Source organism: Oxyura jamaicensis, chromosome 2 (assembly GCF_011077185.1).
Source record: "Oxyura jamaicensis isolate SHBP4307 breed ruddy duck chromosome 2, BPBGC_Ojam_1.0, whole genome shotgun sequence".
Taxonomy (NCBI): Eukaryota; Metazoa; Chordata; class Aves; order Anseriformes; family Anatidae; genus Oxyura; species Oxyura jamaicensis.
The window spans coordinates 49,285,198-49,308,416 of NC_048894.1; the positions used below are offsets into that span (position 1 = coordinate 49,285,198).

General features: G+C 36.0%; 1 protein-coding gene across 1 annotated transcript in view; it reads left to right on the forward strand.

The window, feature by feature from the left end:
* The window catches only part of DCDC2 (doublecortin domain containing 2), a 62,622-nt gene that overhangs the window by 11,857 nt on the left and 27,546 nt on the right, over positions 1-23,219 (forward strand). Inside the window, exons 3-7 of the mRNA XM_035319119.1 lie at positions 11,078-11,154; positions 11,268-11,399; positions 16,290-16,436; positions 17,582-17,636; positions 20,146-20,347. Of these exons, the coding sequence (XP_035175010.1) occupies positions 11,078-11,154; positions 11,268-11,399; positions 16,290-16,436; positions 17,582-17,636; positions 20,146-20,347 (613 nt within the window). The remainder of the gene's footprint in view (positions 1-11,077; positions 11,155-11,267; positions 11,400-16,289; positions 16,437-17,581; positions 17,637-20,145; positions 20,348-23,219) is intronic.

Genomic DNA, 23,219 nt, shown 5'->3' on the forward strand with positions numbered 1-23,219 from the left:
CATTTCCTTTTCTGAAGCAGTGCCTATCAGTCCCTCATGCTGACTGCACTCTGGATGACACAGTCATGTGCTGGAACATGCAGTGGAGTGCATTTGCCTGCTGGGGGACTTCGCAGAGTGTGTCTGGTCCTTTAATGAAATGTGACTGCAGAACAAGATTGTGACTGGCAGAATGTGCCTCCTGCTGGTGGTCTCGAGCTGCAGCACATCAGCTATGGGATCTTATGGGGCAGGCATAGTTTATCAGCGCATCACAGTCTAGGTCAGTTAGATGCTCCATCCTTGGTGGGATACTGTATCAGGAAGGACTCCCTAGCATTGTCCAGCGTCAGTTGAAGAGCCAGGCACCTTGACAGGGCAGTGTGAGATGGAAAATACAATGCCTGAGACTTGATAGATCAGAATTTACCATTAGATTTTTCCTCAAAATGCATCTGAGAAGTTGCTATAAAAATATTTTGAGGAGTTGTCATTTCTGTTTCCCTCTGTTCCTCCCTCCACATTTTAAAATGTAATTTTTGTAGTATCATTTGGCTCAACTATTTCTTCTGTATCCATTACATTCATTTTTCTTGCTACAGTGGAGTCTCCACTCATCTGTGGGCAATTATATGATTGTATGAATCTGGAAATATTGAATTTTTAAAGTTTATAATGTCTTGACTTTACAAATGATTTTGATATATTAATGCTGGATATACCTTGTCTCTAACACACTCATATATTTTTCAAAGTATGCTCTCATGAAAAATCTCAGTACTTGTAATTATTGTTTATTTCAAACCTAACATTTATCATATCCGAGACTTCTAATCATGGGGAAAAAGTGGCTGTTTTTCAGTGAGTGGTCTCTTGATTCATTTTAATTTTTAGCTGTCAATGAGAAACATTTCATCCATATTTTCTCTGTACAGGATACGATTTTCTGAGGGTAGAGTGCCTGGAAATCACAAAATGGTTAAGGTTAGAAATGACCTCTGGAGGGCCTTTGACCCAACCCCCTGCTCAAGCAGGGACACCTAGATCAGGTTGCCCAGGAACATATCCAGGGAGGGAGACTCCACAGTCACTCTGAGGAATCTATTCCAGTGCTCAGTCATCCATTTAGCAAAGCGCTTCCCAGTGTTTGATGGAACTTCCTGTGTTGCAGTTTGTGCCCACTGCCTGTAGCTCTGTCACCAGGCACCACAGAAAAAAAGCCTGGTTCCATCTTCCTCACACCCTCCCCTCTGGTATTTATAGACGTTTATAAGACCCCGCTAATAAGAGCCAGCTCTTCTCCAGGCTAAACTTCAGTCCCAGCTCTCTCAGCCTCTCCTTAAAGGAGAGGTGCTTTAGTCTCCAGCATTGTGGTGACCCTACATTGGACTCTTTCCATTACGTCCATGTGTCTCTCTCGTACTGGGGGGTCAAGAGCCGGACACAGTAATCCATGTGTGGCCTCACCAATGATGAGTAGAATGCTGTCTAATAAATATCTTAGAATTGATCCCAGTGTGTGAAAGCTACAACATTTTGATGCCGAAACAACCTATACTCAACGGAACAAGTTTTTTCCTAACAGTTAGAAAGAAACAAACACAAATTGTGGTACCCAAAATTACTGTATACAGAATATTCACGTCTGGAAACAAACTGTCTATAAAGGTCCACTTTATAATTCTATGCCAGTATAAAAACCCTCTTGGAAGTTCACGTCTGAACAGCTTGATTTCTTCTGCTGCTGGTAGGATACTGAGTGAGGTACTTCTAATTTTTCTGATGCTATATACAATTAGGAGTTCTATAATTAGGAGAATGGGGAATAAGACTATCAAAATGCAAAGATTAAATAATTATGATATACATCTTTAATCTCCTGAGCAGCATCTTTAATAGTTAAACTTTATATTGCATTGTTTGGTATTTAGTATCCTGGTAACATAATTAGCAAAACAAGTCATACCAAACAGACTCTTCCTGAGTTACATCCAGTTAAAACAGAACTGTGTCCTTTTTTCTAACTGGGCCTGCAGATTTATAAAATTACTGTTTGTATAGTTCTGTATACCTGAATTGTAAAATTCTGAACTACCAAATTGCTTACAGATTGGCTTTAGGGGATTTTGGAACAACAGAAAGACTTGCAGAGGACTTGGTTCATGGCACCGGAGATTTCATGGTGTGTATTGCATTTGATATGGAACTTGAAAGTTTGTCATTTCCTCAGTTGGCACAGCTGCTTCGTTCTGTAGGGTTACTGTGAAGAGGGTGGAAGGAAGGGAAGAGATACCAGAACTGAAGCTTTTAATGACGCATGTTGGTTTCATTAAAAACTTTTTGCTGCATGTTAATTTTTCTTGCTGGAAGCATTAACAACTTTTACCTTTGAAAAATTTGATCTTTTTGGAGTTGCTTTTTAGTCTTCAGCTGTCACTGTTCACAGGTACAGGCCCTTTTAATCAACCACGAAAGTCAAAGACTTTCTCTTAGTTTAAATGTGTAAGAAATTCAGGGAAAATACTCAAATCATGAGAGGTAAAAATTGTGACAATTGACAATACTATCTATGTCAGTGACAGAAATAAACGTCAGGATCTATTTTGCTTGGATAAAATACACATTATTGATCCCATCATTGTCTGTGTTGTAAGCAGTGTAGGGTATAGTATCATACAACTAAGAAGAAGAATATGCTATTCTTGGGATCCAAAAGTAACACGGATGTGATATATTTTGGAACACTGCACAGGCTTAGTGCCTGGGCAGATAAGGACATGCAATTGACTAATCTAGGACAACTGAAGATTTGGCCTATTGCACAATGCCCTAAAACTATGACAGATCCTGAATGAAACTTTTCTTTCTAGAGTTTAGCTAGATGGGCCAAAACTTATCCCCCAGATGCACAGGGCGTATATCCTCCACCTCACCTACCATGGCTGAAAAGGAGGGTGGTTTACCTTGGAGGTAAACACAAGGACCCCAGATATTTCTTTTTTAAGAGAGTGACTTTAAACACTTTCGGAGTTCTGTTGGAGCCTTGTAATCTGGAAGTCTCAATGTAAGTGCATTCTGGCATAGTTCATTTCCAGTTCACCTGTTTTTTGTGTGGGCTGAGAAGTTTGTGTACAGCTGTGGTGGTGTGACCTATTTATGTAAACTTGGAAATCCTGGCAGGTAATAGCAGTTTGAGTGGTGCTTTGTATTCATTCGAGAAGAAAAGCTAGTAGTCTCTTGCTCAAGGCTGTTTTGTACTATCCAGTGTACCATCTAGCAATGCAAAGTGGCAAGGGAATAGTAGATTATCCAGGTTTAATACTATGTAAGATAACCAAAATGGTTTTGTACTGACAAAACTCCTCTGTGAATCTGACTCTTCATCTTTATTTAAAGTGTTTAAAAATGCCTGTTTATAAGAAGTCATGTTTCTGTGAAGTAGGTAAGGAATTTCCTATGTTGTAATAGCTTTAGAAAAAGTAACTTTTATCTTTCTAATTAGCTTTTGATCACTGAACCTTGAACATTCCTTTCTTTCACATCACAGGATGGTGATGGTGTGTATAAATGGGGTTTTGGTTCTTTTGACCCCAGTTCTACCCTAAGGGAATGCAAATATTTGCTCTCAATTTTCCTATGCACATTGATTAACAAACAGGCCATTGTAACAAAGTGGTAAAGCCATGGGTCATTGCATGAGCTGATAAATTTGGTATGTAACATTGTGTTGAAATATTTAAAACTTAAGTTAGTTATAGAAGGTTAGTTATGAAGTGACGTGAGTCGTGAGTAGGACGGTAGTAGCACCCAAGGCTATATTAATACACTAGTAAGAAAGGCAAGCTCTTAAACCAGATTTATATCAAACTGGCGCAGAGCACCTAGTTCAGTGAGGTTAGGGTTTTTGGCTGTTGTTTTGCTGCCATCCAGAATGGCTTTACAAATACGTGTAAACCTGTAAATCTTTCAGTTGCTCAGTTTGATGCCTTTGACATGGCTCTCTTCTGGTAAGAAAAGGAAATAAATCAGTTAGTTATACCATTTCCTGTCTAAGGATAACTAGCCCATTTCTTCATGGCAGCCTGTAGAATTGCCACAAGAATTCTGTATTTAGCTTGTCTCTAAGTTTTTGATGTACACTGGAGGGAAAAGCCAAGCTAAGAAAGTCACATTTCTACTTAAAACTATTCTCAAGTGCATTAAAATCACCTTGTTTTTAGAAACTGAATACGCAGCATGGTAACTTCAGAGGACAATTAAAATACTATTTAGTGAACTGTATACATTTCTGGTATAGGATTAATTCGCCAAAGTGTCATACACCTTTTGCAGGTCCTGAGTACCCAGCAGAAATGTTGAATAGTTTGCTAGGTCTGTCCTACCTTCTGGTCTAGGTTTGAGTAGAACAATGAAAAGTACACGGTAACATTCACAGAAGCAAAAACTTTATACATAAGGATAAGCAAACAGCTTTACACAAGACAAAATAAATATATAACATTTTTACCAGTTATTTATGAAGAAGTGTAAACTGTTCTTTTTAATCTGTGTATTTCAAACCAAAATATGGGTTGCTCAGAGACCTTACCTGAATAGCCATTCTCAACGATGATCTTCCTACAGTGCTACACTTCTAACCTTGTCTTCTCTGTAAAACATTTGAGTTAGAAGCACTGCACTGCAATGTATTCTTGATCTTCTGTTGACGGCTGAACCCATCCATAATGCTTGAAAAAAGTAAATTTTTAGCTGATCTTCAGTATTTCACAGCTGAACAAAAACATAATAGAAATTTTTGTATGAAAGGTGTATTAAATTAATCTGTGTGTATGTATGCATATATATACACACAATATAAATGTTTATATGGTAAGTATAGGCATGATAATTCAAAGTGATTTTCATAGAAAAACTATTTTTCATATATGATAGTATACCTGAGGTAATGGTTTGGCTGCTGAGTATTTCTTTTATTTTTTATTTTTGCCAACAGTCAACAGTGGAAGATGTAAGTACCTAAAGTAGATTATGTGGAGTGTGGTATATGTTTGCTAAGTGTGTTTGTTGCATGTGTTAGTTGAATTTTGTGAATATTTAGCATATTTTATAAGGGAAAATATGGTATAGAATGTTGCTATAAAGCAATTTGATTAATTGTCTCTGACTTGCTTAAAGCTTGCTTAAAGTTCCCTCTAAGTTTCAACTAATACGATGCTTTCTTCTTCCTGTTCTAAATTCTTTGTGTTACTGCTATATGTTGTCATTTAGTACCTCAGATGAGTATCTCATCACAAATTATGAAATGTTGGCAACAAATTTGTCAGTAGGATATGGAAGCTGCCCTTGGATGGATCTTTTGAAACAAACTGAAAGTGTACAAAATTTGAAGATAAAATCATAATGGGACCAAACCATTGATTAATGTAAATCTGCCTACAAAAGCTGATGTAAATGTGAATGTGCTGATTTACATCATTTGAGAGCGTAGCTGGTGAAATTAAAAGAAAATAAAGGATTTAGGGGTCTAGTGATACTGTTCTGTTAATGTAAGCACAAACTTTCACCCAAGACCACTTCCTTGTTAATATGTAACTCTGTAGTGCCAGAGGGTCAGGCTATTCCAGACACTGCAATAATGTGGTACCTCCTACAAGAGAAATATGAGCAGTCTGATGAATTCTTTAATTAAACCCTGGATCAGGTCTTCCACTGGGGTGGTTTTGCATAACTCTGTATACTTCAAAGGAGCTATGTTGATTTATAGTAGCTGAGCACTTGGTTTTTTATTAATGTCTACCTCTGTATATTTAAATTATTTGTCTTGCTTTAGAAAATAAAGTTCTTTTCGTACCCTTAAGTATTTTAACATTGGTCACACAAGTTGTTCTAAACAATATGAGGTAGTAACTTGGAGATAGTATAGGAAGAAAAAAGTAAGAAAAATAATAGGGCAGCTAATTAGAAGAATGTTGTATAGGTTGTTTTTGTTTGTTTGTTTTTTACAGTGCAGTACAGATCTAACCAAACTGCTTTTTTATAAATGTGGGTAGAGTAGCTTGTGCTGTGTTTTTGTTTTGTACTTGGAGAGCTTTATATGAAATGCTGTAGACAGAACATACATTGAGCATCTGTAAGAATGATATCTTCAGCATTGTGGAATACTGTTTTATAGTTGCTTGCATATCTGCATGCTTTCTAGTTTAAAAATTGTAAATGTTGTGCATGCCCATGTGCTTTAGCAGGCTTTCCCTTCAGTTTTTTTTTTTTTTCCTCCTACGATTTATATGTTTTTTTCCTCTCAGAGCAGGTGTGGACCTCAAGGAAAGATGCAATATTCTTGCCTTCACTGTTCATGCTGGGTGTGACAAAAGACTATTTGGAGAGTTCTGTACCAATATAGTTCAGTACCTGCTTAATTTACTTTGGGCTACTTTGTTCCAAACTCCTAGAAACAGAGGTGTCATCTATGCAGTGTGCCAAGTACCTGTGAGGTGTTTTAAGCACATTAACGTTGTCAGAGCCATCTTAGCATTTGAGTGTGTTGATTTTTGTGGTCTTACATTAGTGAATTAGCAAATGTTGCATTAACATATGCTTTTTGCTTTTTGATACAGTAAGGGAATTAGACTTAAAGAACCTTTGCAAAGTAGCACAAGTTTGTATTTTGCTCTGGTTTAGACTACGTTTAGGTAGAAAAGGAAACAGTTAAATTTCTGCCCAAGCTGCTCCCATCTTACAGTTCCCTGAGGCTTTCTTATTTAAGACCAGGGCTGTCTTTTAGGCCACAGAAGACTGTCAGAAATATTAATGACTCTTTGAGAGAGTAACCTAAAAGACAGACTTGCAAGCTGATGCCACAGTATCTATTGTTGGCAGAAATACAATCCTCCGAATAATAAATGAGCCCTTAACATCTGTCAGGTTGCTTGTTTTCTCAGGGGCCCAGTGATTGGGCTGTGTGCAATAACATGATGGCCTTCTGAGGAGCCTACATCAAAATTAATGGTTTCATCAGCTCGCAGGAACAAGTAAATAATTGGACGCACCTGGGACTATCCTAAAGGGCTTCTTTATATTTACTGAATGCTTTCTAACTAGTTCCAGTAAAGTGTGGATCATTGAAACTTTAGTGTTGCAGACTGGATCAAAGAACTTGGCTTTACGGTCAGTTTTGAATGCATGTGAGCTTGGGTGTAGGTATCAACTGCAGAACTGAGAATCAGAAATGGATAAAGAATCAGCTTTTAGGAAAAGTTCTGTAAAGCTTTTCTGATGGTGGAGATGTACATGAACAGCAAACCCCAAACTAATCAGCTGATTAGAATCCTAGATCAGCCCAAGTTGGAATAGACCTCAGTAGGCCATCAGATCACAGAATCACAGAATAGGCAGGGTTGGAAGGATCACCTAAAGCACATTGTGCAGGATGACATGCAGGAGGGTTTTGAATATCTCCAGAGAAGGAGGCTCCACAACCTCTCTGGGCAACCTGATCAGTGCTCTGTCACCCTCACAGTAAAGAAGTGTTTTCTCCACATGTTTCATTTTGTGCCTGTTGCCTCTTGATCCATCCTTTCATGGAAAAAGGGAGTGTAGTTGATATTATCTAGTACCCCATCCCTGCTGTCTGTTCCCTGATGGCTAAAGGAACACTGCTTAAACCTTTAGGGCTTTCTTAAAAAAGTTGAGCAATGCCATGTCTTCAGGTTGTAGCTTGTTATCTAAATAGTATTCAGAGGTAAAAGTATTTAGCACAGTAGTTTTGAAACAGTTAAGGCTTTATATAGTGCCTCAGTCACTGGGACCAAAGTGTTAGTTCTTAAATATTACTAGTTCTTAAATATTACTTAGTTCTTAAATCTTGCTATGACAAACATAACATAAGGCAGGAGTTCAAAATTCATTTACAGTGTTACACATGAAAGGTGGGTTATTCTGGGAAAGTAAAGCAGATACCAAAAGAAGGACCAGGAGAGCAAGATGTGACAAGGACCCTTAAGAAGTATCCCTACTGTCCTTAAAGAATTATGAGGTGTACTCAGTATGGGTTTCTTGTGCTGTTGTTTCTGGATATCTTACATTGACCTTGCTGTGGAAGGCTGAAGAATTATTAGATGCTGGTAAACAGAGGAAGAAATTTTAATATGTGCATTGTATCACAGATGGGAAATACTTCCCTTGTTGGAAGTGAGAAGCAAGTTTAGAGGGACAGTGTTTGTACCTGGGAGGCAGTGTGGTATTGAAGATTTGAGTGGGATTTGGGAGGCATAGCCCTGGTTCTTCCCGTGGGTTTCTGTGTCATTATTCCAGTGTTTGTTTCTTTGTCATTAGAGAAATCAGTATCAAGTGCTTTGAGGTTTACTAATGAGAGTACTACGTGAGCAGATTTTTGAAAGGGCTAACAGTCCATCTCCTCTCATTGCTCTTCTGAGGTCTTCAAATGCAGCATTTTGGATTTAAAGAGGAAAAAGTATTCCAGAACTTATTTTCCTTTTACTCTCTAATACCTATGGCTAATGTTGGTTAAGGATTTATGTAGCGATCGTATTATTAGTTAGGTCTGGAATTTCTACAATCGTTGGATCAGTCAGTCTTTTAGCTTTGTAATCTAGTTATATATCAAGTACTTTATAAGGGATAAGCCTGGCAACCTAGCAGCTATACAGGGAGGTGTAGGGGCAGCCTGAGTTAAGTCATTCCCATTTTGGATGTAACCTGTGTTTGGAGCCTAAATATTAGGACCAGATGTAAATCAGTATTACCTTAGCCTTCAATAACATGCGCTTTAGAAAGTTACCTTATTTTTTCAAATTCTGAAGCTTTCTATTAGATTCCTTACAGTGTGCAAATGTCTCAAGCAGCAATAGAAATGTTTTCAGATGTTACAGTTTAAGGTGTGTTTTCTTAGTCTTCTTGTGACCTAGTAAATTTTCATCTCAAATTTTAGTGACCTAAATGACAAGTTATGCCCTGAAAAATATGCTTTAAATATTTCTGCAAGAATGGCTGAGTTCCTCCATTATTTGGCAATCTCCAAAAATATCTTTGCCTCCCATAATTATGAGAAATATAGAATAGAATCATTAAGGTTGCAAAAATATCAAACAACCTTCTTACTCACTTCCAAGCCTGTAGTCATAGGTGTGAATTTTCCAACCAGTTCAGAGCACACTGGAATTAATGTCAAGTCTGGAAACCAAAATTACTTCAGGCATTAGGGCATAGTTTACATACAGACTAATGCAAATGACCTTGTTATATAAGGGCAAGACAAACATGTATCTATGAAACAGATCTTAAGGTGTAAATATGCTTGACGAGTAAAGGGAGGTCCACAGTCATGCCAGGGGCCCGTTTCCTGGACTGGTCCAGAAACAGTGCTTTAACAATGCAGCTATATCTTTCTTTCTGTTTCTCCTCTTGAAGAAGAATCTGACTAAAACGTCCCTTATACTGGTCTTCAGATCACCATGACCCTATGCTGCTGATTGTTTCCATTTAGTTACTTTGCTGTGCGAAGGCTAATTCTACCTTTTTCTGTCCACAACCAGAGCAGGCTTTCAAGTCCTCCAAGACTCAGAAAACGGAGGGTTGGGAGAGCTATAGTGCTTACAAGGGCCTTGGGAAAGGCAAGATACTAAAGTGAATAAGTCAGAATAATAATAAATAATAATAATAATAATATAATATAATTAATAATAATAAAGTGAAAAAGTCAGAATAGAAACACCCCCTTTTTAGCAGAGTAATGGAGAACAGTTTTTGTTCAAAAGGTTTACCTATTGCTGTCTTTTACTTGAAGTGATTGTACATCAAGGAATGCAAATTTTGCTTTTGTTTTCTTGGTTACTTTTCCCTGAGAAAAATACCTAAGCCCTGGAATTTATGTGCTTGATGCAGAATTTGCTGTGTGAGGTTATTTGCATTAAGTGGGATGTCAGATCTGATTATTTTAAAGATCATTTTTAGCCACTTTGGAATATCTACTAGACTGGGCATCTCTTATTGTTTTTGTGTTTGTTTGTTTGTTTTGGTTGGTTTCTTTTTTTATTATTATTATTTTTTATTTAATGGGAAGTATTGGTTAAGTTAGCACAAAATGTGACAAAGCTGTAACAAATCACATCATTAGACTGCTTTACACAGTGATTGGGAACATTGCCAATTTAAATAAACTTTATACTTTATATCTCTATTTTAAAGAATGTCTCTATCTGATCATGCCAGTTATTTAATCCTTTAAGTTTTTATAGTCTTCTGTAGAAATGTTGCCAACTTGTTAATGCATTTACCTTGTGACTTTTGGATGTTTGTTTGGGACTGACACATTACTTTGATTTGCTAATTATGGAGAATTAGGAAATTTTCCTAATTATTTTGGAGTTTGTTTTTATTTTCCCACTTTTTTCTTTTTAAAATTGAAAGCATGCTTATTAATTCCAAAGGGAATCGTATCTAGGCAGTATTGCATAACCTTCTGTTCAATATAATGGGATTAATGTTGAGCAACCTTACTGATCTCAACGCAGTATCTGTACAAAAGGGTACAGGGCATAATGCTGGAATGTTTGTGTTTTATTCTGCAATGCACCTCATTTGAGTTAATTCTGTAAAATGAGGATAGTATTCAGCACCCTTTGTAAATCACTGATGTATTGAGAGGTAAAGACCTATACATGAGTAAAAAAAATACTACATAATAGAAGAAAGATCCAGAGATTGTACTTATATTTAAAAAGATAAGAGTTTAATTGTCTGAGCTATGGTTACAAGCAGTGAAGACTAAGAAAATAACTGTGTTTAGAGGTGTTTCCTTGTGTGCTTAGGAACATTGATGGACAAGTCACAAAAGATGCCCATATAATTCTGATTTCTCACTGGACACTGTACGTTGTAACATGCTGTGGTTGTTATTCAGCAATTATATGAACTTGCAATAGTAATTATATATGCTTTGTAAAAGGTGAAGGTGGAATGGAATAAAATACATGTTTTAAAAACAGGACTTATTTCTCCAGATACCCTGCACTTCTTGCTGGTGGTCAGCTCTATCCCAATGTGAAGACAGAGTAATTTCTAATTCTCTTTGTCCTTACAGGTCAAGCCGGTTACTCATAGTAGAATTACTGCATCAGCGCGGTTTCGAAAGCCACTCCAGGAGCCCTACACTATTTTGTAAGCAGAATTTTATGTTAGTAAAATATCTGTCTTGTTTTATTTCTTTCTTAACTTCAGATGGGTTTTGCTTTAAATACTCTTCCAAATTATTTTACTTTGCTTTATTTCAGCCTGATTGCTAATGGAGATCTAATTAGCCCTGTAGTGCGACTCCTTATTCCTAGGAAAACACTGAATCACTGGGACCATATTCTCGAAATGGTTACAGCAAAAGTTACCCTCAGAAGTGGAGCTGTTCACAGGTATCAGGAAGCTGAATATTTGTGAGATACAGTTGATATGTTTAGATATGTTTTTAATACTCCATAAGTAGCTATAATGGATCCTTCTAGCTTTATGGGAAATTTATAAGAAAATTATCTTAAGAGCTACCTCCCAACTCAAACCATTCTATGATTCTATGAAAATGGAAATACGTTTATTCCAAGTCACTTTCATGTTTCATTGGAACTGCTATTTAAAAAGAAAAAAGCCCCTCAATTTGTTTCAACAGTTATTTATTGATTAAATATTTTATTAACAGATATGGAATAATGCAGTAATAATGCAATATATTTAACGTTAATAATAAAGTTACATGTCAGTATAAAATCAATAACCTCTGTAAAGTCAATAAAATGTTTGGAATGTCCAGTAATGGATGCAGTCCATTTTGACTGACGTTATGGAGGTAAAATATTTTATTCTGACATGTTTTCCTTTAATTTTGATGGCTCTTTAAAGTAATTGGGGCAAACAAGTTCAAGAAAAATGTTTTAGATCCTTTGGTTTTTGAAGACCTGTGCTCAGTGAGTTCAGCCTCCTAATAAGAACCAGGGCCAAAGCTGTAGTTGAGGGTTTTCCTGTTCCAATATTTTCTGCTGGTCTGAATTGCTGTGGTATCCCAAGAGTAGCAGATGACAACTTGGATAGGTAAATTTCAATCACCTTAAGGCCTGCAAATAAGCTCTCTAAAATAAGATCTGATGGCTGTTGCAAGTTTTAGAGCAAAATGATATGCAGTCTCCATGACAAACTTTTGCAGAGTAAATAGTCTGCCAAGGTGTGTACTGGCAAATTACTGACATTCCAGCATTGCCCCATGCAGAGCACATTACAGAAATCCATTCTTCAGACAGGAAAGGGCCTTTTGTTGGAATCATTCTTTACAGCTTACACAATGTCTGATGCTAGTCTTGCAATCTTTTTCTCAAATCAATGAAGATAAAATCTTCATAATCTCTCTCAGTTCTTCTGATTACTTTCCCAGAGCTGATACAGACCATAAAAGGTTAAGCTAATGCTGTCTGCTGACTGTTAGCTCTCATCTGTTTTTTCTTTTCAGACAGGCATTTCCTTACTTGTGTTATCAGGCTACTTAGCACTTTTGCTTCCGTGAAACTAAACTTAAACACATTTTGCAGTTTTCTGGATCTGATTCTCAGCTATCGTAATTCTGAGGTGAACAGAGTAACAGCTGTTCACAACATCATTTTTTTCCTGGTTCCAGGTTGTTTAGGGATTTACAAACCTTTTCTATTTTATTCTCTTTACTTCATATCAGTCCTTGAATGATGTATATGAAAGCATATATAATTATATACATTTTTTAGAATTGATTTTAAGAAGTTCCCTTCTGTATTCAGTTTTAATCCTTTAAAAATAAGATAATGTACATGACTTTTTAAATTATTTAATGTTTTCTTTTTTTCTGGTTTTCTTTTAATGCAGTTTTCATTTTATTTTCCTTAAAATGCTAGGAATGCATATTAAATACTTTAGTAAAGTGATTGTTGTTCTTTAATAAGTTATACATTAATTGCTGGGGTTTATTGAAACTATGTCAGTGTTAGGGGAGGTCTTGTAAGACCACTGATTCTGGGAAGATATAATTTCTCATTATAGAAGGGTAAGTGGAATTACAAGAACCTGCATTAGGTATATGGCAATGTTTCTTTTCTGGGTAATTAAATGTCATACAAAGCTGCCAAGTCTTACATAGTTTCACATATGGCTTTAAAAGAAAAAAAAAAAAAAGGAAAAAAAAGAAAAAAAAAGAAAAAAAAGATCATCCCCATCAGAATAGGGACATAAATAAGAAATATGAGAGAGAAGACAATGAGGAAGTAGCCTTTCTCCTTGCAAAATTGTGCTTGGGGATGGGGTATAGCAACCTGGTTGGCAGGTATCTAGTGTGTGGACAGGCAGGTATTTGGGGATACTAGTTCCACAAGCTGTATCTTTGCTGTCTGCTTTGTTGGTCTGTATAGCTTGCTTTGTTTTGGCTGCCATGTTTTTGGCTTGGACTTGGGAAGGAAAATGGAAGTCTGCTGACAGCCCACAGGACAAACCTTTGATTATCCCCCAGTGACCAGAAGACATGAACGCACGGACACCTTCTGCGTAATACTAACTAGGGGAATATAATCAAACCTAGGCTGTGTTTGAATGGTTCTAACGAGGTGGGTGGGTAAAAGGCTTCAGAAGTGTCGCAAGAATTGTGTGATACTTTTTAAGTCAATAGTTACGTATATATTTCTCTAAAGTTCCTTTTTTTTAAAAAAAAAAAAATATGCATTTTTAATTCCCTTGTCATCTTCAGTGACTGATTATGTTTCATTCAGTTATTATGATTATTATTTTTAGGATGAAATATACATCTAGAGATTGCTAGCTATTTTTCCATTAAAAAAATAGGAGTTGCATTAAGCAAACAACTTTTGTACTTCAAATATAATATTAAAACATAATCAAAGTGAAAGATCAGGTACAAAAACCCACAGTAATGTTTGTAAGTACCTCTATGTACCTGTACATGCAACACTGTACCACTGTACAAATATATAAAACAATACTACAGCACACCGGTTTGCCTTTTTTCAAGGAAGTTCCACAAAGCAAAATATAATCTAGCAAAATACAGTCAGATTAATTCAGAAATGAGCTTTTGCTTATGTTTAGGTGGCTTTTTTTTTTTTTTTTTAATTATAATTGTATGTAACTGATGTTATCTGAATGGTAGTGAAACATATTTTTTTTCTTCAAATTGTTGGGATGTCTGTGAAATGTTTGCACTATAAAGTAAATATGAAATATGAGTAGTACAGATGGAATGCTTCAGAGTTAGTATATGTTTTTTGCAAGGAAACAGCAATATGATTATGATTTTAAAAAGCTGCAATTTCTCCTTTGAGAACATTTGGTCTTTGCACTTAAAAAAATGAAGTACTTCTAGGTGTGGTACTTTTCTAGGTGTAGGATGCACCTAGAAAATCAAAGTGCTTTCATTTGGAGAGCATAAGAAAGGCATGGAGATGGTGGAGCAAGTGTAGCAAAGGGCCATGAAGATGAAGGCCTTGAAGGTGCATGTAACGTGAAAAAGGGCGGAGAGAGCTGGCACTGGTTAGCTGGAGAAGGCCCAGGAAGGATCTTACCAATATGTATAAATATTTATTGGGGATGAGCGAAGAAGTGAGAGACAGGCTTTTAGTGATGTCCAGTGGCAGAACAAGAGACAATGAGAGCAAACTGAAATACAGAAAATTCAAATTAAATAGAAGAGAGAAAGAAATTTACTTTAAGAGTCCTCAAACACTGGAACAGGTTGCCCAGAAAGTTTCTGGAGTCTCCATCCTTGTAGTTTTTCAAAACACAACTGGACACAGCCCTGAGCAACCTGCTATAGTTGCTCTTGCTTTGTACAGGGCACTTGGACTACACAGTCTCTAGCAGTCCTGTCCAAACTCAGCTTTTCTGTGGTTCTCTAGGTGGTTCTACACATTGCATTTTTTTTTCTGTATTTATTCAAGGTCACTATGTGTATGAACTTAAAAGGCAGCTTTTTCTCTGTTAAACTGATGGTTTTTGCATTTTATAAGTAAGGGATGTTCTCAAGGCAGGCTATTTATATTATTCATAAAAGATTCTTAGCATACATGCATGTATCTTATTATATCTCTTTATTATATCTCCTTGCACTATTAAAATTTATGAATAACATATAAAGTAGCTCCTGTAGAAGGCTTAGAGAAAACCATTTAAGATGGCCATTCAACATTCCTCTATTTAAAAGACTTAGAATCATAGAATCATAGAATGGTTTGGGTTGGATGGGACCTTAAGGGTCATCTAAATCCAACGCCCCTGCTATGGGTAGGGACACCTCCCACTAGACCAGGTTGCTCAAAGCCCCATCCAGCCTGGCCTTGAACCATGGGGCACCCACAACTTCTCTGGGCAAATTGTTCTATTGCCTCACCACCCTCAAAGTGAATAATTTCTTCTTTTTCTACTCTTTTTCAGTTTAAAACCATTATTCCTTATCCTATCACTAACCTCCCCGACAAAGAACCCCTCCCCAGCTTTCCTGTAGCCCCCCCTTTAGGCTACAGGAGGTTGCTATGAGGTCTCCGTGGAGCCTTCTCTTTCTCCGGGCTTCTCTTCTCCAAGTCCATTAGCCTGTCTTCATAGGAGAGGTTCTCCAACCCTTGGTCATCCTTGTGATCCTCCTCTAGACTTGTTCTAGTACGTCTACGTCCTTCTTGTGCTGGGGGCCCCAGAATTTTAATGCAAAAGTGTTAATTTTGGCTTTTCAATTTAAACTTAGATATTGTCAAATTTTGGAATGTGCTTCATAGGTAAGAGTTTATTTATTATAGGATGTTTCCTCCTTTCCTTATTGCATTGATCACCCTTAAATAAAATTACAAATTTGACAGAGATCCCGATGAAGTGATTGGGATAGCTTAGAAATAATGTGTTGTCATGCATACTCCCCACACCCCTAAGTCCTTGATGTTTCTTCGTTCTCAGTAAAGTGTGTGAACAGAAATGATTATGGTGAAAATCTGTCTGGTGTTAAAGACCCAAGTACAAAGTAATTGATTCTCCGTACTTATGTAGAAATGGTGAGAGTATTTTATCTGTCATAGTGCTACATATTTTATTAGTTTTAACTATGATTAGTTTAACTGTGCTGTAGGTCATTTTGCTGTCTTTTCTTGTCATTTTTTATGTAGCAACTTATCATTGTATCCACTGTACTTTATTGGGTTTCAAAATGTACATGATTAGATCAGCATAGCTTTCAGTGCTTTTAGTAAACACGATGGACTGATAAGGTTTATTATTTTAAACCTTTCTGTATTTTTCAGACTTTACACTTTAGATGGAAAACTTATTCAGGATGGGTCAGATTTGGAGAATGGGCAATTTTATGTTGCAGTAGGGAGAGAAAAGTTTAAGAAGTTGCCATATGGTGATCTGCTGTTTAGCAAATCCACAATAAGAAGGCCACAGGGGTAAGTTCCATATGTGTGATATGCTTCTTATGCTTGTTTGTGCATATATCAATTTATTTACAAAGTACCACCACTAAAGTACAAAAATCATAATGTCAAAAATGTTCGTAAGGAATGGATGTGTGGGTTTGTATGGATGCAAATTTTTATTGAGCACTTTTAAGAAAGTTGAGATAGAAATCTGTAATAAAAGAGCAAATGTAAATTCAAAGAATTATTTCACCTTGTAAACATGCCATTGAACATGTATCACAAAATTCTTGCCAGATAAAGGTTTATTTTGGCTTGGCTTATTATTATTATTATTATTATTTCCCTGGAATACAAATGAGATTATGAATTATGAGCTGAATATGATTATGTGTAACTACACCTGTTGAAATCTACTCTTATTTGGTTATGTTTTAAGGAATATGTACTCCTTTAAGGATGCTTTAGGTTTGGGTCTTTTTTTATTAGACAGCATTATCGCACAAAGGAGCCCTAAACAGGGTCGCTGTAAGGAAAAACATGGGCTTTTAGTATCTTTGGAAAATACAAAGCTAAATAGGGAGCCATTTCAATGAAATAAATGGAAAGAAATGAATGGAAATTTGTCACACAGATTGCAATAATTTAGGAGATTTGTGCAACAGTCTGCACATAAACTGGGGTGCAATTTATTTATTTATTTGTTTATTTATTTATCTTAGCGACCAACTATAGACAATATGGATAACAAAGTATTTTGGGAAACAACATATACAACAAATGAATTTAAAGACAGTAGGAAGTGTTGCTGAAGATCTGTTGATCAATTGATATAAACAGAATTTTACTGGAATTACTGAAAGTTTTCATGAGATTAGTTTTAAGTATCTTGCACAGTAATTCACTGAATACTGCTCTGTGAATTTACATGTACATGTACATGTACATAAAGTGTGCATTGTGGGGAAATGTAATGCCTTTGTTTGAATAAGTTCATGATTATGCATTTAAATATAGTCTAGTGAGCAGAAATTCCTGATTCTTAGCAAGCTGTGCAATGGATAAAACAACTCTGTTGGCAGAGCTGACTTGGTGTTATCTGATTGGGTTATAGAAGGATATTGTCTATGATAGTGAGAGTGTACAGAATTCTAAGATATGACTTATTTCTACAGTTCCAAAGCATCAGTACTACCTCCAATTTTGGGATCTCGAAAATCTAAAGGCAGTGTAAGTATCAAATGCCATAATAAAGTTTGTTTCTAATTTTGCTTAATTCCAGCAGATGGAAAGACCTTGTCCTTTGGGTTTTAATTAAATATGAAGATAAAAAATCCCCAGCCACCTGGTGTAATGCTTATTAATGCTTGATGTATCTGTAGCTATTTGCAGTGTCAGACCAAAGAAGTCTGAGAAAATATTACTGCAATAAAGGCTATCTTATTTTTTATAAAACCTTCCATAGCAATGATCAACTGTTTCCTTGAGGTCTTTTCTAGAATCCTTTTCAACTTTTTAACTTTTTTTTTTGTTGTTGTTGTTCAAATTATACACCAAAAGGAAAAACACAAGACTTTTTAGAAAACTTATTGCAGAAAATGGTGTTTCTGTATGCTGATTCTGATTAACTCCCTAAAACTGTTTCCTGGCTGATCAGTGTTTTGTCCCTAGCTAACCATCACTATACAGAGCTTGAGTATCCACTGTTTTGTGTCCTGTATAGCTACTTATATGCCCAAAATGAGTCCACTGTAGACTTCAGAAAGTGCCAGATCATAATAGAAGTGTCTGCTTGCACCAGTTACATACAAGTGCAGTTTACTGTACAAGACAGTACAAGACAGCACAGCATCAGACTCGCAGTCTGTCATTTTTCTCATGGCATTTGGTAATATCCAACCACTATTAACAAACTAAAAAAAACTACACCCACCCTAGAGTCACTAAACAAAATAAAGTATACAAGTCTTTGTTCCATTTTGCTGAAATGCAGAAGATAAAATTTCAATAAAGAATATAGTTTCATTTTAAATGTGAGTTTTACAATTCTAACATTCTTAAAAATAACTCATTGTTAACTATTTTAGCTACTTCTTATAGTACTTAATGACATACACAAAAAAAAAAAATTATAATCAGTTATATTCCATAGGGATTGTAACAAAAGACCAGTGCTTGATTATTTGACACACTGATAAGTTTAAAAACTTAAGGAGGTAGGAATATGTCATACTGCTCTTAAATATCTAATGCAATACTTATGCTGATCTGGTATAGATCATGAAATTATTTATTTCTGTTGGGTTTCTACATTTTTTTACTACTATTTCTTGGGAGTAACAGTTCGAATTAGAAGAGGCTGAAATAGTGCTGTGACCTGATTTTTCTTTATATTGACAAGATAAATGGTAGATTCAGTAGTACTGGTAGATAAATGTTTTATTAGATGGTAAAACCTAGGTGGTACTTAAGTAAAATATTTTAAACAGAACTGATTTCTACTGATTATATGTAAATTAGAAGAAACACGTTAAAAAAGAATCATGCATGTGAGTTTTTTTAAGAGATGTAGGACTTTATTCAGGAATTATTTTTCTGAACAATTTTCATTTTATATGGACACTGCCTTTTAACTTCAGCAGTGAGGTGAAAAGAATTGTCCATGACCCTTGCACAATGAAAGGCCTTTCTGGTGTGCAGTTTCTAAAATGGCATAAACTGTTCATGCAGCTACACTAAGTAAAAGAATAAAGCACTGTATACTTGTCTTCCATGATTTAGCTATGTTTATGATAAGGTGAATGGTTCCAGATGCTGGTAAGGTTTTCTATCCTCTGCTCTAGTGTTTTGTTATTATATTGAACATTTTGACAGAACTGGATTAGTAAGAAACTACACATTTGCCTGGCAGAAATAGGAGGCTGACAGCCTCTAATGAGAGGCAACAGTGAGGGTATTCAGTTGGTAAACTCTTAACCCAGCCTAGTATAATATAAACAGCACCCTATAGTGCTACTATGTACAATTAAGATTTTTATATTTCTTGTGAACAGATTTAGACTCAGGAAAAATTATAAGTTAATAAAATATCTTGCTACTAGAATTATTGATAAACTCAGGATCATACATACATCAGACTGAAGAAAATCAGGACCAGGTTTCTGTTCTTTTTTCTAGATACACAACAGAACAAGCAGAGGAACAGGCTGATTTCCTTGGATGTAATTCAGAGGTTACATGCTGACAGACCCATTTCTAAGCATGATCCTGCCACACAAAGACTGTCATCCTCTTCCGGCCATTTTTGACACTTAGCAGATTAATACCCATGTTTCATTTACACAGGCCATGAATTATTCACAAGTTATATATGCTGTATCTACTGACTTTCTACACATACGCATGGATGAGATATAGTTGTATATTATATGTATGCACGTATAGATTTGCCTAGCCATTTCTTTCATCAGATGAAACAATATTTCCTTTTAGTAAACGTGTTGTTTTCTTCTGAGAATTGTTTAGGAGCATTTAATCTGTCAGATCATATAGCAAGTTGATAAAACAGTTATGGTTTTTCAGATTGAATTAGATATCATTCAACTGGACTGATTTTAAATTAATATGATTCTGTAACACCTGATACCAACCCATAGATGTTAAAAAGTTGGAATAAAGTTACGATTTAAAAAAAAAATGTAATTGAATTTATTAGTGGTAATTATGAACACTTTTTCAGGGAAATGATCAGCAGTCTAAATCTACCGTTGGATCCAGTGATCCTGGAGAGAACAGTTGCTCACCTCAGCCTCCAAAAGGGAAGGACAAGAAATGCCATAATCCAGAGGATTCTGTGTCTAGAGGACACTTTTCTAACAAATCTACAAAAGTAAAACAAACAAGAAGAGTAGCAGCCTCCACAGGAGTCCTTCAAGATAATGGTCAGTACCGAGATAAACTCAGTCATAGCATAGTGGCTTTTTATCTTCTGTTAAACCAATGAAATACACTGTTGTCAGTGTATTGTCAGCTTACTCTGGCTGATTTAATTTACATAAATTCTTTTTGCTTAGGAAATGTACCTATGCAAGATATTACAATTCAACAGGTGGCTGTGTACAGTATTTAGGATATCTTGCAAGTGAAATAAACTAATATAATACTTATTCTTTTGATATAAGAATAATAGAAAATATGTTTTGACCACTTTCTTCCACTGTTCTGCACTGCAAAAAAAAGTGAAGACAAGGAGCTGGCCTACTCAAAGGACACTTCACTTTCTGTGAGGATCCCTGGTTAGCAATCTGGTTCGGTATAATAAAAAGACTGGGGAGGGACCCTGTCAGGGAGCGTAGTGAGAAGACAAGGAATAATGGCTTTAAACTAAAAGAGTTTAGATTAGCTATAAGGAAGAACTTCTTTACTCGGAGTGTGGTGAGGCATGGGAACAGGTTGCCCAGAGAAGTTGTGGATTCCCCACTCCGTGGAAGTGTTCAAGACCAGGTTGGATGGGGCTTTGGGCAACCTGGTCTGGTGGGAAGTGTCTCTTCCCATGGCAGGGGTGTTGGACCTGGATGATCTTTAATGTCCTTTCCAACCCAAAACATTATAGGATTCTGTGAAATGAAGTCATCAACATCCTCTTTCATAAACTGTTTTTCTTGTCTTGTGCTTTATATTTACCACCACAACCTATGTTTTTTTATTTAATGGCTAGAAGACTGTCCCCTCACTACAGATACTGCTGACATACTGGAATGGCTATTTCTCCTCATTGATAATAGTTTCAAAAGTAATTAATAAAGGCCAATTAATATCTATCAGTAGAAATAAATTATAATTTTCATAGCATTTGACACCACTTCGTACTGCTGTTTGTGTTCATAATTAAGTGTGCAATAGTTAATCATGGTTGAAAAATTCAGTATACATCATCCAACAACACAATTCTGTTCATTTGCATTTGTCTAGAATCATGAGTTGTAAATTTACTTCCAGTGTCAGGAGCATTCTGTAAATTTGAGTTTTAAAAGAACAGTGAAATACAATCTTTTTGTAAGGTAACAGTCTTTTTTTTTTCAGAGTAAGATTCTTGAATTTCTAGTTCATTTCAGTCTTGAGTTAAATACCATTTTATTCTGTTGTTGATAAGTGGATATAATTTTAGCCAATGCTTTTTTGATCGATTTTTTTTTTTTTTCTTGCTGAAGAAAGGTGATTATATTAAAATGAAAGTGACTGGAAATGTTCATCCCTTATAACTCAGGAAATGAATGAATAGTTCCTTTTGCTTGAAATTATCATGGTGTGTCCCTACTTTTTATGGATTTAGTGATGCATGCTAAAAACATTTAAGAGAGCAAGTAGCAGAGCTGACCTCTCAGAGAGTAACTTGCATGTTTGGCTTACCTGTTTTAAAAGATCAGTGAAAAGCTTTTATATTTAATGGTTATCCACTGTGGATACCTCAAATCATTGATAAGTTTTCAATTTTTAAAAAATTGATGCATTGACCTATGTTGGGAAATAATGCTACAGAATTCTTTACACAGAGCCCCAAATCCATATGTTGTGGTCTATCCTCCTCTTCATAGTACTGAACTTCTCTTAGTAGAGACTTACCACAGAATCACAGTATGGTTAAGGTTGGAAGTGACCTCTGGAGGTCATCTGGTTCAAGCCTCCTGCTCAAGCAGGGGCAACTAGAGCAAAATGTCCAGGACTGTGTCCAAGCGGCAAGGCCATCTAGGCTGTAATTGGGTAGATCTCAGACAGATCTCTTACATTAAGAACAGCCACAGCAGGTAACTTTTCCTGACAGGTATAGTGACATTATATTGATTTTCTATATACATATATATATATAGAAAGATATATTTCTGCCTGCACATTTTGTATGTAAAATTTCTGCAGATGTCTTCTAGAAGCAAGCAGACCACTCTTGCCAAGGCAAGAAAGATGTGCTCTATGCCTTGTGGACCTTGCATTAGTTTAACAGGCTTCTGATTGCTTCCTTTCTATTCCCAATGGTGAAAAGATTACTAGAAGCAGTAATAGGTTTTCCTGTCCTTTCAGCAGGCAGTGACTGAGAGTCGAATCTTACTTTGGAAATATAGTGAGACCTCTCTCTCTCTCTCCATATTTTGCATTATTGCTTCTCAGTATGGGTTGAGAAATAGAGAGTTGTGCAATAAGTTTCTGATGGTGTGCAATCCCTGGTCTCAGCTGATGAGAAGGTGTACTGTTGATGAGAATGGCTTTCTTTTACAAGCACATAAACCAAACCATTTCATCTTCCTGTAAGTCTTTAGGCTGTCGCAAATATTGCAGACTTGTGAACATTTACTTTCTTTTCCTAATTCAGTTCCCCAGTATTTGTTCACTTGGATCAAGTGGAAAACATCCCAGGAATCAGTTGCCTTAAGGTTCTTATTATAAGGCCACTAGTTCAAAATGATTTTCAGCCCTGCTTGTATTTTAACAAGTACATCCTCATTATTTAATTCCTATAGTTCAGCTTAGATGTATTTCTTTGCCAAATGATTCAAACTGAATTTCATGGTGTTTTAATTTTTTTCCCCTCCCTTTCTGGCTCCATTTTTTTTCTGGTACTCTGCAGTAAGTCGGATTTACTGTTTATTATTAATAATATTATTAATAATAACAATAACAATAACACTAATTGTAAACTATTAGTGTGATAGGAGTTTTACAACTGGATTTATTTTCTTGAGCATATTTATTCTTGAGCAACCTACTAGTGGTAGGTTGTACGTTACTCAGATAATAACTTTTCTATGCTTCATGCATGCA